This window comes from Ursus maritimus, unplaced genomic scaffold, assembly GCF_017311325.1.
Source record: "Ursus maritimus isolate PB19 unplaced genomic scaffold, ASM1731132v1 scaffold_13, whole genome shotgun sequence".
Lineage (NCBI taxonomy): Eukaryota > Metazoa > Chordata > Mammalia > Carnivora > Ursidae > Ursus > Ursus maritimus.
The window spans coordinates 9,408,060-9,424,247 of record NW_024423675.1 but is presented as its reverse complement, the minus strand read 5'-3'; the positions used below and the strand labels follow the sequence as shown (position 1 = coordinate 9,424,247).

The window sequence follows — 16,188 nt, the reverse complement described above, 5'->3', positions numbered from 1 at the left end:
GCAGTGGGCAAGGAGGAGATTGCTAATGGCACAGAAAAAAAGAACCAAGCTTTTAAACCTTTCTTTAAAACCTGTGTTTTTCAAAATCGGACAAAATTATATTGCTTTTAATTAGCATGTGATTTCAGTCTGAATGCCTGTATACTCCCTGATGAAACAAAACTTATTTTTACCCTTGCCCTATGCAGATAGTTTATAGGTGAGAAGAGGAGATATTCAAGTTTTAACGAAGCAGTTATAGATCTAGGCACTATGATTTAAGATTCCAGGTTCACTGTTTAATAAGCCTTGATATTTCCTTCCAAATGTGGAATTTACAGTCAAACCACCATGGTGAGAAACATCAGTGGTAGGTAAGTGCTGTATCTGTAACTATCCAAAAAGGCTGGTGAAATTAAATTGGCCTGCGTTTTCCCCAGTAATAGTTTCAAGGCAGGTAAAGATTTGCAGTAGAACGATGACCTAATGAATGTGAGCCAAGGAATAAGAATTAGAAATAAGAGACAAAAGGAATATGAACAAAACCTGTCACCCATGGGGCTCATCATTTTTTTTTTCTTTGTGTATTTCTAGAAAGGTTCCAGAAGGTTAATCTTCTGTTAACCATTTAAAAAGTATATTTTCCTAGTTTGTAATTATAATTAATTTACTTTTTTTATTAAATGCTGACCTTTCTTGCTGGTTGAATTTCAGTTTTAATTGTCATCAGAAATCACTTAGAATATTTTCCTCTGAAACAGACCCTTGCTGACATTTAGTTTAATTTCTCAGTATTTGTGGGGAAAAGTAACATGAATGCAAATAAATTCTCATGCTTATTAATCTAATTTTTTAAATGTCCATGGAAGAACTAAATGTTCCTTTGAACATTAGTGAGAAAAGTTCTTTTTTGTAGTGAATATTCTGGTTGGAATTAGAAATCTGTTGGGAATGGAACACTGTTAGAAATAGAACACTGCTTATAGTTCATATTTAAAATGTGCACACAGCATTTTTTTCCCTTTAGCTTTATTGCATATAGGTTTTAAGTTAGATATACTTTGAAAATAAGTGAAATTTTGATTCAGTGTTGATTTTTTTCTTTATAAAAATAACTTCAAATAAGCTCTCCTGTACCCCATCCACTCCATTTGATTGTTGGCATATTTTCTTCTGGTTAGTTTGTTCAGAGCTTCCTTTTACTATACCTACAGATAAAGTACAGATAAAAATAACAGAATAACAGAATCCAGCCAAAAAAAAAATGTAGACATTTTTATAGTGGTATAAATTTATCTCTGGACTATTCTTTTTAGTTGTAAAGCAGGTTGCCCAATGAAAGCGACTGCTCCTTTTGTTTTTTAATGAAATAAAGTTGTTATTTGGGCTACCTCTGAGGTCAACTGCCTGGTTCTTTATTTCTGGTTCCACCTGCTTCATACCAGAACTCAGGAGTATACTCAGCATATTTGCTTCCATCCTGGTGTGTTCTCTGTTTACCATTCTTCTTTTCTAATGGGAATCTCTAGATGTGTAGTCAGAGTCTAATAAAGGCAAAGAATATGGATTTATGGGTGATATATCATTTCTTTCCTCTCTGTTTTCCATTTAATTATTTTCCCGAATGAGAGGAAAGGTGGGGGTGAAGAGTGGAAGGCTTTGGGGCCAAGTGGAATTCTTTTTTTTTTTTGGCTAAGAGTGTGGCAAGTATCAGAAAAGTCCAGTCGTGTGAGACCTTTTCTCTAGCACAGCCCCTGGTCCAGAATGGGAGAGAGATGCTCAGTAAGTCAAGTCTAGAACATTCCTTTCTCTTAAGTTTTTTTCCTTTCTTTTAGATTTATACTTCATTCAAGACACAAGCGGACAGTCTGAGTAAGGCCAATATTTCCAGTTCTCACCTGTTTTTATTCTGCTCTGTCATTTATGAATTTGCTAGAACACTTGGGTTATTCCATGAGTCCTCTCCTGGTCTTTCCCAGTAGCCAATTATATGTTTACTTCACCCGTTACGGAACAGAAGAGTTCTAGAGTAGTAGTTATTTCAAATTGGTGCTCTTCGACTCTTCCCAGTAGCCTGAGCTCAGTGGACTCAAAGCCAGTCTTTAGAGTGGGTACAGTATGCTGGGACTGGGAGTGGTCAGAGGTCTTTGATGGGAACCATGAGAAGCTTGAGCCCGATCCTGTGCTGGGCCCATTTGTTGATACAGCCCACAGTTGGATAGTTGAACGCTCACCTTCTTCTCCATGGGTGGAGTGTGCTATAAATGGTTATTGCATTTTAAAGGTTATTTATTTATTTATTTGAGAGAGAGCGCACACAAGTGGGGCGAGGGGCAGAGGGAGAGGGAGAAGCAGGCTCTCCACTGAGCAGGGAACCCGATGTGGGGCTCAATCCAGGACCCTGAGCTGAAGGCAGATGCTTAACCAACCGAGCCACCTGGGCGCCTGGTTATTGCATTTTAAGCATCACTGGAGTGCACAGCTTTGTTTTGGGGCTGGTAGGTTTTAAAAAAGATAGGCTTTAGCCTGCATGCTCAAGGACTTTTATACGGGAAACAGGTGACACACTAATAAAGATCAGTGTTGATTTAATGTGGAAAAAAAAAACCTCTACAAAAACCAGAAGTAAATAAGGAAATATATTTTGCCCTTTTATTTTAACACTAGAGAGGAAATCCTTTTTGTAAGTTTGGTGTCTCTTCCTTTGTCTGTTTACATGTCTGTACATGTGTACGTACAAGTACACATACACATATGTATAGTGTACAGACATATACACATCTATGTACATCTCTCGTAGTGGGACTATGTTGTATGTCATTCTGCAAGTTGATTTTTTTCACTCAGTGTATGATGAATTATCTCTGGTATCACTATTACAGATTAACTTAATGTTTGTGATTATTATTTTATAATCCACTTCTATCTAGTTTATTTAATTCTCCAAAACCACCCTGTAGAGTGGATACTATAAGAAAAGAAAATTACTGCCTTTTTTGGCTTGGATATCAGGGTTAATGCTAGCCTTGTAAATGAGTTTGGAAGTGTTCCTTTCTCTTTGGTTTTTGGGCAGAGTTTGAGAAGGATTGGTGTTAATTCTTTAACTGTTTGGTAGAATTTCCCAGTGAAGTCATAGTCCTGGGCTAAAAAGTCCTGGGCTTCTATTTTTTGGGAGGTTTTTGATTACTGATTGAATCTCCTCTCTCATTATTGGTCTGTTACTTTATGATTCAGTCTTCATAAGTTGTACGTTTCTAAGGAATTTATCCTTTTCTTCTAAGTTATCTAATTTGTTGGCATGTAATTGTTTAGTTTCCTCATCCTTAAAATAAGAATTTTAGTGGTAGTAGTCTCATAGAGTTGCTGTGACATTTTAAAAAGCTGATTTATATTCAAAAAGCTTAAGACATTCTTTGACATTATACTTCCTGACAAAACTCAGGAGAAAAGAATTTAGTCTCTCTCTTTTTTTAAAAAAGATTTTATTTATTTATTTGACAGAGAGAGAGAGAGCCCAAGCAGGGGGAGCAGCAGTCAGAGGGAGAGGGAGAGGCAGGCTTCCCACTGAGCAGGGAGCCCGATGTGGGGCTTGATCCCGGGACCCTGGGATCATGACCTGAGCCAAAGGCAGACGCTTAACGAATGAGCCACCCAGGCGCCCCAAGAATATATTCTTTTTAACAATACCACAGATGAAGTTTGAAGAGAGGATCAGTGCAGCAAGAATAGGAGTTGCGGGAATCTGAGTCACTTGCTTATGTTACCTAGCTGTGCCCTTGGGATCGGGCAGGTGTGATTTCATATATACTTCTTCTGCTTGAGGTTGAAGTGCTCTGTGCACACCCAGCTTCATGGCTTCAGAAGGTCAGTCAACACCAAATTCATGTGGACTGCTCTTGTTGCATAACTTTGTTCTAAAATCCTAAGGTCTGTGTTGTGATTCACCTATTGCAGGCCTGTCAGATGCCATACAGAATCCCTATCTGACACAGAGACTTAAAACACCAGTGAGTCTGGGTTGTCTAGCCCAAGTGGCAGAGCGGCTGCCATGGCTGCGTACTCAAACTTCAAATGTCCCACTCAAACCTGGCAGGTTTTCAAGCTACTTGGTAAATGGGTTAGAATAACATACTCATAAAGGTATATGATGCCTTCAAAATTTGAAAAAGCCTACTAAGAGGTGGGCTTATTTTTTAGTGATAGGGAGAGCCAGCTATCACCTTGGAAGAGCTATTTTGACATAGTACAAGACTCCTAGAAAATGTACAAATATGGCGGGCCTTTGAAGTTTTGTAGGACTCTTTCCCCACNCTCAAGCACATATGTATCTCACCAAGGTTTGTAGAGTAGGTACTGTTTATTCTTCACTCAGCATGTAATGGAAAGCATGGCATTCTGTGGAATGGGGAGACAAGTGGGGTCCCTGTGGACTAGATCATGACAGTGTGCTGGAGAGTCGATAGCTCTGGGATAGGCCAGTAGGGTGCCAGCTGGAGGCAAACTGCTCAGGTGTTCTCTGCTAACACATATAGAGAAAAAAAACCACAACAGTTTGCCAGATCAATAGCTATGTGCCAGATGCCGGGGAATGTGTTGATTTACTCCAGCAATGAAGTCACATCTGGTACAGCATCTGCTCTCTACAAAATCCATCTGTTTTCTATAAGGCCAGATAGGCAAGTTGAATGTGGATGTGCTGGAATGATCACCTTCATCCTTCAAGTCCTTGATGGTGATCCTAATTTCTGCAATTTCTGCAGAAAGGGAGTTTTTTTGTTTGACTATCTTCATAGGTAGAGACAGTACTAGGCGTTTGCACTTGACTTTTTTTTTTTTTTTTTTTAAACCGTTGTAGCCCTTACACATCAAGGAACCAGTGAGGGACTCTTCCCATTGCTATGTCTGTTCCAACTCCATATTTCAGAAAATAATGAGGGCATGAGTTGTAGGATAAGTGAGAGTTGGAACTGAGCCCAAACTCCATTAGTCATATGATTTCCATAAGCCTCTACTCTGAATGGTGCAACATGGTACCATTTTGGGTCTTCAGGAAAGAGTGCCAGTTCAGAGCCATATTGGACAATCCTACAAAATTCTGATTATTTCCTCTTCCCCAGTGTGTAGGCACTCTGGGAATGTGCTGCAGGTTTTTTGAGGAAGACTGGGAGGAAGATTTATAGTACAGATTTTTGGCTGTGTAGCAAGGTCCTTCCACAACGGCACATGGCTTCCTTTTACTCAAGGGACTCTAGGTCTGTGTACTGGCTCAAGTTGGGGAATTGACGAGGGGCTGCTACTTTCTGTTTTATAGACTTGATGCTTATAAATATCAAGTAGGACTTGGTAAGCTTCTAATTATTTCTCTCTTAGAGTCCCCATGATCAGACACCCACAGGATTGGATTTTGGTTTAGTTTTCAAAAACCTCATCTCTGGGGTTGTAACAGGTAGAAGTTTTTTCATAGTGGTAAATGAAGCTTTTCGGTTTTTCACGAATCCATGAGTCTGGAATTTAAAGTTCTCCATTTACTTTTTTCCTTCCTCTGGAAATGCAAATTCTGGGACCGGCCCCAGGTTATAGAACTAGTGACTCAGGGGGTGGGATTCCACAGTCTGTGGCTTACACAGATACTCCAGTTGGTTCTAATGAAGCCTCACCTTAGAGAACCGCTGATGTAGAGCACCTTCAGAATTCTCAGAGAAAAGTATTTTCCTTGGATAATTCTTTTTTCTTTTTTTTAAGATTTTATTTATTTATTTGACAGAGATAGAGACAGCCCGCGAGAGAGGGAACACAAGCAGGGGGAGTGGGAGAGGAAGAAGCAGGCTCCTGGCGGAGGAGCCTGATGTGGGGCTCGATCCCATAACGCCGGGATCATGCCCTGAGCCGAAGTCAGACGCTTAACCGCTGTGCCACGCAGGCGCCCCTCCTTGGATAATTCTAAACCAAGACAATTAAGGGACAGAATAATGACTTAATTCAAACATACAGGGACTCAAAAGTTACCTCCCTTATATTCTTCCTTTGAAAGCAATTGGACAAACAGTTCTTGGGAAAGAAGGAAGTAAACAAAGGAAGCAGTGAAGTGGAAGACAGAGAGCCTAAGGAAATGTGGAAGCCAAGAGCCAGAGGCAGAAAGGCGGATTTCTAGGATGGTAGTAAAGGGATGTCTCAGGCTGCCTTCTGTGTAGCAGACCCAGAAAGTAACTGCTCCAGGGAGGGTTAGGAGGACAAAAGCTATGACTCTAAGATAAAAATGCAGTTGATAAATTTGACCTTCCAAAATAAAACACTTGTAAGTATAAAATCTGTCTCGTAGAGCAGGTAAAAAAATAATTGATGGTTATTTTTAAAAATTGAAAATAAGAGGGGGCGCCTGGGTAGCGCAGTCCTTAAAGCATCTGCCTTCGGCTCAGGGCGTGATCCCGGCGTACCGGGATCGAGTCCCACATCGGGCTCCTCCGCTATGAGCTGGCTTCTTCCTCTCCCACTCCCCCTGCTGTGTTCCCTCTCTCGCTGGCTGTCTGTCTGTCACATAAATAAATAAAATCTTTAAAAAAAAATTGAAAATAAGAATAAGTAAATTATTAATTCTAGGAAATCCAAAATTTATACATGATAGGAAAATATTCTCTTGGCTTATCAGCAAATGTCAACATTAATGTCCATTGTAATTCCAATTTTCAAATAAGATTTTGGTAGTATGAAGGGAGGAGAGATAAGTTGGAGGTGCTGTGACATCTAAACTCTCATCTATCCTAATAGGAAGTCAAGATTTAATATATAATATTGACAATCAAAAAGTAGCAATAGCTTCATATTATTTAGATATATAAAGAATAAGTACTTGAAAGACCTTTAAAATAATTAAAAATGGCTACCTCAAAAAATGGTAATGGATTGTTGAAGGGTGATACAGGGTTCGACTATTACTTAAAAAATCGTTTGATTATTTTAGGGGTGCCTGGGTGGCTCAGTTGGTTAAGCGTCCAACTCTTGGTTTTGGCTCAGGTCATGATCTCAGGGTCATGAGATTGAGTTCGGATTTGGGCTCCATGCTCAGCGGGGAGTCTGCTGGAGAGTCTCTCTCCCCCTCTCCGTCTGCACTCCCCACCCCCCCGCTTGCGTGTGCATGCCTCTCTCTCAAATAAATAAATCTTTAAAAAAATAATTTGATTATTATTTTTTTAAAAGATTTTATTTATTTATTTATTTATTTATTTATTTATTTATTTGACGGAGATAGAGACAGCCAGCAAGAGAGGGAACACAAACAGGGGGAGTGGGAGAGGAAGAAGCAGGCTCCCAGCAGAGGAGCCTGATGTGGGGCTCGATCCCAGAACGCCGGGATCACGCCCTGAGCCGAAGGCAGACGCTTAACGACTGAGCCACCCAGGCGCCCCCTAAAAAAATCATTTGATTATTTAAAAAAATTATGTGCATATATCATATAAATAAATATTAAAATGAGTAAAGAAGAAATTCCCTGATCTCACAACACATAGTGCACATTAATTTTCCAAATGTGTATTGGGCTGTGTGTAAAGCATAGCAGTCAAAGGGAACTATGAGATTAATAAAAGCAGTCTGTGCCTTCGAGGCGAATATAATCTTTGCAGAGAATAAAACAAGTCTCTAAAGCACCAGAGTAGCAGGTTAAGACGAGAGTATATTACAACCTCCACTGCCCATTCTAGCCACTGACACCGCAGTAATTGTGACATTCTGGCACAGTCCAAACATAAAACACTTTACTCATATCATTAACCTAATTACCCCAGTTTCTGTGTTTGTTCCTGGAGATGCCTTAAGAAAAGGGAAAGAATCATAAATCCAATTACTTCTTCCGTAAGTGAGTTTTACCTGTGCACATACTTATGCGGTATGTGTATATCCATACATGCACACGTTCGCCCAGAATTCTAAGTTTTTCTTATTTGGAAAATGTGGTAAGATTTTCCACCAAATGGCAAAAAAAGACTAGTTTAGATTAGATTTAACATTAGGATGGTCATGCAATATTATCGAACTACACTAATTTTCTAGTTCTCATGTTGCTACTGCCTCATTTCCTTTGGAAATGCAAATTTTATTTTATTTTTTGGAAATGCAAATTTTGACTATAAAACTTTTATTTAGTCTAATATAAAATTCAGAAGAAACTTCAGGTCACAATAGTATTTGATGGAAGTCCTAGAGGAAAGAATCTTTTTACATGGTTACTGTGAGCATTCAAAGCACTGCTTTGGTTATTATGCCTCCCAGTAAGAAGAGGAAGAAGGCCAGAGAATATTTACATTTACATTGTGGTGAGCTAGGAGTATAATGAATGAGGAACGCTGTGTAGATACCAGGGCAAAGGCATTATTAAGTCCACGCATGCTGTGTTCCTTGATATTATAAATTCTGGTTCTTTTCCTTAATGTTTAATTACAAAATTGCCTTTGCTTAATTCCTTTGTAGATTCTTTATATATTAGAGAAATTGACCATTTATATTTAATAGGCACCGGAAAGCTGATTTAGAAGCTCTATGTGCATAGGTTGGGCTTGAGAGTGGATGGGCTTCAGTATACAAGGTGACTGGGCACCAAGCTGGCATTTTTCCTGGGTACTATCCAGTGTTAGAATCTAGAAATTTTTCCTCTAAGGCTTTTTAGTTACTGGAATACACAAACATTTTAGCTCTGCATGGATAGCATGTGTCAGGCTGCTGGCACTTTGGGAACTGGGTAGAGAAGGTGTCTAGGTTCTCCTGTGGAATGTGCAGACATTCAGTCAATCTCCCTGTTTCAGCCCTGCACTCAGTCTCAAGTTTATGGTCATTAGACTCAGTTGTGCCACAGACTTGGGCTGCTGGAATGGGAGAGTGTGCTTTCATGTGGTTGCTCAGAGGAGGGGAGACCTGGGCATGGAGTGGAGTTCTCGTGGCTCTGGAGATAGATTTTCAGTCAGTTTAACAGTTTTTAGTGCCACCTACACTTTCTTTGGGAACTGGTACCTTCCAATCCAGAGCTGCCCTACAGGGTGTGTCCGCTGCTTCTAAGCGTATTTCCCTGGAAATAGTGAGGATAATGAGTTTTCTGTTCTGTTCTGTGCAGTCAGCTACTCCATCTGCTTTTTGTCTGACGACACTTTAAAAAATTCCTTATCTGTTGATGTGTTTTTCATTCATACCTTTTGCCCTTTGGGACTGTACATTTTGTTTAAAAAAATCCCTTTACTGTCATTTCAGTATGATTTAGAGATGCAGGGTCTGTGGTCAGTCTGTCCCCCCCCCCCTTTTTAAAGATTTTATTTATTTATTTGACAGAGATAGAGACAGCCAGAGAGAGAGGGAACACAAGCAGGGGGAGTGGGAAAGGAAGAAACAGGCTTCCAGCGGAGGAGCCTGATGTGGGGCTCGAACCCAGAATGCCAGGATCACACCCTGAGCCGAAGGCAGATGCTTAATGACTGAGCCACTCAGGCGCCCCCGGTCTGCCCTTTTTAACCAGAAGTCCGAACCATTTTTTCATTGCTGTCTCTCTAGTGTCTGGCACATACTAGGTACTTAAATAAATATTTGATGAATGAATAATGGAATGAATTAAGTTAGAAGTTTTTAGTAATGGGGGGCTTTGATGACAGAAAAATATTATGACTATATATGTTTATATAACAACCTAAAAAAGCATCTTTTAAATTGTGGTTTTGTTTTTGTTCCTCAATATGGTCGAGGAAACCAAGTGTTTCAAAGTGTGGCCATCAACAAAATGAAAATTCTCTCTACTGAATGGGAGAAAATATTTACAAATCATGTATCTGATAAGGAGTTAATATCCAAAATTTATAAAGAACTTATACAATTCAATAGCAAAAAAACAAACAATCCTAATAAAAAGCAGGCAGAAGATCTGAATAGACATTTTCCCAAAGAAGACATACAGATGGCCTACAGGTAAATGAAAAGATTCTCAACATCACCTATCATCAGGGAAATGCGAATCAAAACTGGTGAGATATCACCTCACACCTGTTAGAATGGCTGTTATCAAAAAGACAAGAAATAAATATAGGTAAGGATGTGGAGAAAAAGGAACCGTCATGTGTTGTTGGCGGAAATCTAAGTTGGTGCAGCCACGATAGAAATAGCATGGAAATTCTTCACAAAATTAAAAATAGAACTGCCATATATTCAGCAGTTCCACTCTTGGGTATTTACCGAAGAAGACAAAAACACTAACTCAGAAAGATCTAGGCATCCGCATGTTCACTGCAGCATTATTTACAATAGCCAAGATATGGAAACAACTTAAGTGTCCATTGATGCATGAATGGATAAAGAAATTGTGTATATAGATATACAATGGAATATTCATAAAAAGAATGCAATCTTGCCATTTACAACAACATGGATGGACCTTGAGGGCATTATACTAAATGAAACAAGTCAGATAAAGACAAATGCTGTATGATCTGTCTTGTATGTGGAATCTAAAACAAACAACCAAAAAATAAGAAAAACCCAAGCTCATAGATACAAGAGAACAAGAGATTGGTGGTTGTCAGAGGCAGGGGGTATAAGTGGGTGAAATGAGTGAAGGGGGTCAAAAAGTACAAACTTCCAGTAAGTCATGGGATATAATGTAGAGCATGGTGACTATGGTTAATAATACTTTATTACATCTATGAAAGTTGCTAAGGGAGTAGATCTTAGAAATTCTCATCACAAGAAAAAAATTTCTTTGTAACTGGTGATGGATGTGAACTAGACTTATTGTGGTGATCATTTCTCAGCATATACAAATATCAAATATGTTGTACAAGTGAAACTAAATAAAGTTACATATAAGTTATACCTCCATGAGAAAAAATAACTTATAAAGCGTGTACTACTTCAGGATGGAGGTATGTTTGTTTTACTTGGTTGAGCACAATTACAGCTATTATGTTAGGCTTAAGATACACATTTGCCTATTTATAATTTTTCTCTAGGGATAGACTTGTATTGAAACTGATTGACATAGCAGGCACAGTCTATTCTTATTTGTATGTATATTTAGGTAATTTCGTTTATTTATTTTTTATATTTAAGTAATTTTGAAGAGACTTATGGTGATGATGTTGTAAAGCTTTCCAGCTACAACTGCCCCCTTACCCATTGGACCTTTGTGGTTAATAAAGTTTGAGAATTAGTGGATTAATGTGACCTTGTTTAAGTATATTTTGCATTTCGAAGTGAACATGTGAAGATGGATAAAATCTAATAGGAACAAAGAACTTAAGCTATAAAAATGAGAGTAAATATTAAAATTAATATTTTGAACAAATAGATTAGTATTCTTCTCATTCATAAAGGCAGCCCTGGACAACGAAGAGGGGATTGTAGAGAGATACAGTGTGGTAGAGAGCCTGTGATTTGGCTAGAGTGCTAGATCTTGGGTCTTGAAGATGGGATGCCTTCACCCTGTATACCCCAAGAAATGAATAAGTGAACTTTTTGCATTTTCCCCTAAAATTGATGACTTAATTCTAAGTTCAAATAAAGAGCAAATTACAGTGTTGTTTTAAACTTCCATGCATTTATTTTTTTTTCCAATCTTTGAGATTTATTAAAGGAATCTACTCATAAATCCAAAGAGAGGTCTAATTAAAGAGATTACCTCCCCAGTAAAGAAGGAAGAGCCCATGCACAAAAGTGGGTTAGTAAGATAGTAGATTAAGAAAGTCCCTTGTGGAAAATTCTAGGGTTGCAGAAATTGATAAGAAGTTGAGGGTAAGAATAAGAGAAAGGTGATAAACTTCTGGAGCAAGATAACCAAATATCTTTAGGGTACCTGGCTGGGTCAGCTGGTAGAGCATGCATGATCACAGGGTTGTGAGTTTGAGCCCCACGTTGGGTATAGAGATTATTTAAAAATAAAGTCTTAAAAAAAAGATAAACAAATATTTTTAAAAGTTTTCTGTAATGGATTCTCCACACCTGAATGTTTTTCTGGTCATCTACTTTAGAATCCTCATCTTTGTTATTTGTTTGACATCTTTTATCAAGTTGCTAACACACAATCAGGTTGGCTTTAGGGAGAAGAAATTGAGAAGATAAAATATAAAAATCAGAAATTAAAGAATGGAAATGGTTGGGCATTGGAAAGAAGACAGAATATGAGAAGCAAACAGAGCTTTAGAAAAAGAAAACTCTTGAAAATATGACCAAGACTTTTTACATATATTTTTTTTCCTCCTCTTGAATAACTTCTCCAGTATGGTTGGTGTTGGGATTTCTGAGAAGAAACACACAAAAAAATAGGAAGCCAGAAACTTGTTTCAGACCTTCATAGAAAATAACTTAGTATCTACTTATATGGATGTTAGAACAAAAGTGTGTGATAATAATGCAATCAATAGGAAACTGAGTTTGGTGGTTTTTGCCAAATAGTTTTGTGTTAATATAAAAATGGAATAAGAACCTGTACCAAAGAATTATTAAGAAAAATATTAGTACTTTCAGGAGAACCAGATACTAAAATCTGTATCAATAGTGACTATGGAAAGGCGATGCTGCTATCGGAAATTTAAAAGAAAAATTAACAGGAAGGTTATAACTTTGCCTTTGAGACAATAATACATTTTGATTCTCTTCATTTTCACTTTATATAAAAATGTCATGAAAATTCCATCATGGTTGACAAATATAAAACAGAACAACAGATTTTAGTGCTGACTAGGCAAGAGACTTAAGTATTTTTCAAAAAACTGATCTTTCATGATGAAAGATAAGATGTCAAATGTTACTTGCAAAGCCCATTTCTCATTGGCTTTTTGTGTTTTGGGCTTGTTTTCAGGCAAAAGGACTCCTGTGGAAGATGGAGCTCTTTGTCCGTTTTCCAGAAGGTGTTTCCAAGCGCATCAATGAAACATGATACTGCTGCTTTGTGTTGAAATGCTTGAAGAACACCCACATCTCTGCCAGCGCCTTCCATCCTGCTGACACCATGGTCTTTTCTGCAGTGTTGACTGCGTCCCATACTGGGGCAACCAACACAACATTTGTGGTCTATGAAAACGCTTACATGAACATTACGGTCCCTCCACCGTTCCAACATCCTGGCATTGGCCCGCTGCTCAGATACAGCCTGGAAGCGATGGCTCCCACTGGAATGAGTTCCTTGACAGTGAATAACACAGCTGTACCCCCAACACCAGCAGTTGTTAAGAGCCTAAACTTGCCTCTCCAGATCATCCTCTCTGCTATAATGATATTTATTCTGTTTGTGTCTTTTCTTGGGAACTTGGTCGTTTGCCTGATGGTTTACCAGAAAGCTGCCATGCGCTCTGCAATTAACATCCTCCTTGCCAGCCTGGCATTTGCAGACATGTTGCTTGCAGTGCTGAACATGCCCTTCGCCTTGGTAACTATTCTTACTACGAGATGGATTTTTGGGAAATTCTTCTGTAGGGTGTCTGCTATGTTTTTCTGGTTGTTCGTGATAGAGGGAGTAGCCATCCTGCTCATCATTAGCATCGATAGGTTCCTTATTATAGTCCAGAGGCAGGATAAGCTAAATCCGTATAGGGCTAAGATTCTAATTGCAGTTTCTTGGGCGGCTTCCTTCTGTATAGCTTTTCCTTTGGCTGTAGGAAACCCTGACCTGCAGATCCCTTCCCGAGCCCCCCAGTGTGTGTTTGGGTATACAACCAATCCGGGCTACCAAGCTTATGTGATTTTGATATCTCTAGTTTCTTTCTTCATACCCTTCCTGGTGATACTGTATTCGTTTATGGGCGTACTCAACACCCTTCGGCACAATGCCTTGAGGATCCACAGCTACCCCGAGGGTATATGCCTCAGCCAGGCCAGCAAGCTGGGTCTCATGAGTCTACAGAGACCTTTCCAGATGAGCATTGACATGGGCTTTAAAACGCGTGCCTTCACCACCATTTTGATTCTCTTTGCTGTCTTCATCGTCTGCTGGGCCCCATTCACCACTTACAGCCTTGTGGCAACATTCAATAAGCACTTTTACTATAAGCACAACTTTTTTGAGATTAGCACCTGGCTACTCTGGCTCTGCTACCTCAAGTCCGCATTGAACCCACTGATTTACTACTGGAGGATTAAGAAATTTCATGACGCCTGCCTGGACATGATGCCCAAGTCCTTCAAGTTCTTGCCACGTCTTCCTGGTCACACAAGGCGGCGGATACGTCCCAGTGCTGTCTATGTGTGTGGGGAACACCGGACAGTGGTGTGAATATTGGCACTGCTTGACATTTGGGGTGATGGTTGCTCTTTATCTGACTTTGAATTTTCTTTCACATGGGTTCTCCAAGTATACCTTACTGGTTTATATAGGGTTTGTGCGTAAGGGTGTGTGTGTGCAGTGTAAAGAAAGAATGGTGATTAGTTATAATTCTGTTACAAAGGATACGCAATAGGGAAGTGATACAAATGTTACCTCCAGGGTTCAAGAGAAATCCTTGATTTAGGGTGGGGAGATGGTGTTTTGTTTCTTTGATTGATTTTGTTTTTGAAGCAGGAATCAAGATTGTGCTTTATGGAGCCTGCAGTTACATTGAATTGTAGGTGTTCTGTATGCTGCTAAGGTATGCTTAATTGAGTTTATCATTTTTTTTTTTTTCTGGAAGACATTGCTGCTTTTTGCCATCACATTGGAGCCAAAACCACATACATCTCAGTAGATAAATATTCACTTTTATTAAAAAAAATAACCCAAGGGGGTTAGTGACATTTTAAAGGTCATTAATATTTACTTTGGTGCACTTTAAGAAATAATGTACAAACTAATTCAGTCATGTTTTTCAGAATTGTTTTTATACATGACATGTTGTGCTTTAGGGAACATTGCATTATCATTTCTAGGAAGATTTTAAAAAATGTTTTATCTGCATGTCCAGTTTTAAAGGAGAGAACATAAAAATGTGGACATTTTTCTAAGCACAATAGGGATTCTTCAGAGCAAAGTCGAGGAGACAGAGCATCCTTGCAAATTTAAATGGGATGCAGTGAGGGGGTAGCTGGTGTGGGCTGTGGTATTTCCTTTGACTCCAGGATTCTCACTGATCCAGTGGGGCGAAGGACCTACCATTTGTTGGACACCTACCATCTCCCAGGCCCTGTGCATCTTTATCCTCACAGCAATCCTGTGACGTAGGTATTCTTTTTCTCTTTTTTTACGAAGAAAGTAAGTCTCAGAGAGATGCAAATCCTGCCCAAGGTTAATGGTAGAGCTGGAATCCAAAAAAGTCTGTCAGAATCCTTAGACTGTTCTATGCCACGTAGACATATCATTCAGGTTTAAGTATTTCATAGTCAAGAAGGAACTCTGTAGCCTTTAATTTTTTTTAGACTAAAACCTTCCTTTTAAAAGTAGCTTCACTTTTTTTATTACCAAAAAAAAAAAATGTGAAAACATTACAGAAAGTGAGGAAAATAGAAAAAAAACTCTCTCACAACCACCCTTTTACAGTGGAACTTAAAAATCTTAGACAAGGCTGTAAGGGACATAAGGTGATTTTTTTTGGTTTGCAAAACAGGTGACTAATAACAATGGAGAAGTTAAATACAGCTGTATGTAGGTCTTGTCCTTGCAGGGTCAGAGGTTTCCAGTGGTCCAGCTGTTTCTGAATGTTGCCTGAGGGCTTGCCTGTAGCACAGCTGGAGTTTGTCAGTGTGGGCGAGTGTGTCTCCTACAAAGAAGCAAAGATAAGTCCTGGTCTGAGCATAGAGCAAGTTTTAATAGGGCAGGTTTGGGCTTTCAAATTATTTTTCTCTTGCTGACGACCCCCCCCCCCCAGGTACATTCAGAGCCTTTGGTCCCCTTGCTCTGTGGCCACTGGCACACTTTATAAAACTGCTGACAGGATGGGGCTGCCGATGAAGGTCATAAGGGTAGAAAGTGTAGCCTTGTGGCCACATCACGGGCTTTATAAATAGCTGAGATAACATGAATACTTTTTGGATTTTTATAGCATCTTTCAGCATTTTAGTGCTTTGTGAGCCAGTGCGAAAAGAGTCTCTGTTTCTTCAGTTTTACAACCACAGAGTTGGGTTAAATGAATCTTACCCAACCCTAATGTGCTTTCCTCCATGTGAGAGTAGAGATTTGTGAAGAACTCGGCTGACGTCAGCATCAATCTTTGGTCTCCAGTATTACTTCTTTGCAGTTTACTTATTAGCTGTTTCTCAAAATGGAACGTCTGCTGAATG

At 39.1% G+C, this 16,188-nt stretch overlaps 1 protein-coding gene across 1 annotated transcript in view; it reads left to right on the top strand.

Annotated features, from left to right (window-relative positions):
- The window catches only part of GPR63 (G protein-coupled receptor 63), a 48,497-nt gene extending 33,234 nt beyond the window's left edge, over positions 1-15,263 (top strand). Inside the window, exons 2-3 of the mRNA XM_008705027.2 lie at positions 12,803-14,237; positions 14,498-15,263. Of these exons, the coding sequence (XP_008703249.1) occupies positions 12,953-14,212 (1,260 nt within the window). The 5' untranslated portion in view covers positions 12,803-12,952 and the 3' untranslated portion in view covers positions 14,213-14,237; positions 14,498-15,263. The remainder of the gene's footprint in view (positions 1-12,802; positions 14,238-14,497) is intronic.
- The last annotated feature ends 925 nt before the right edge of the window (positions 15,264-16,188 follow it).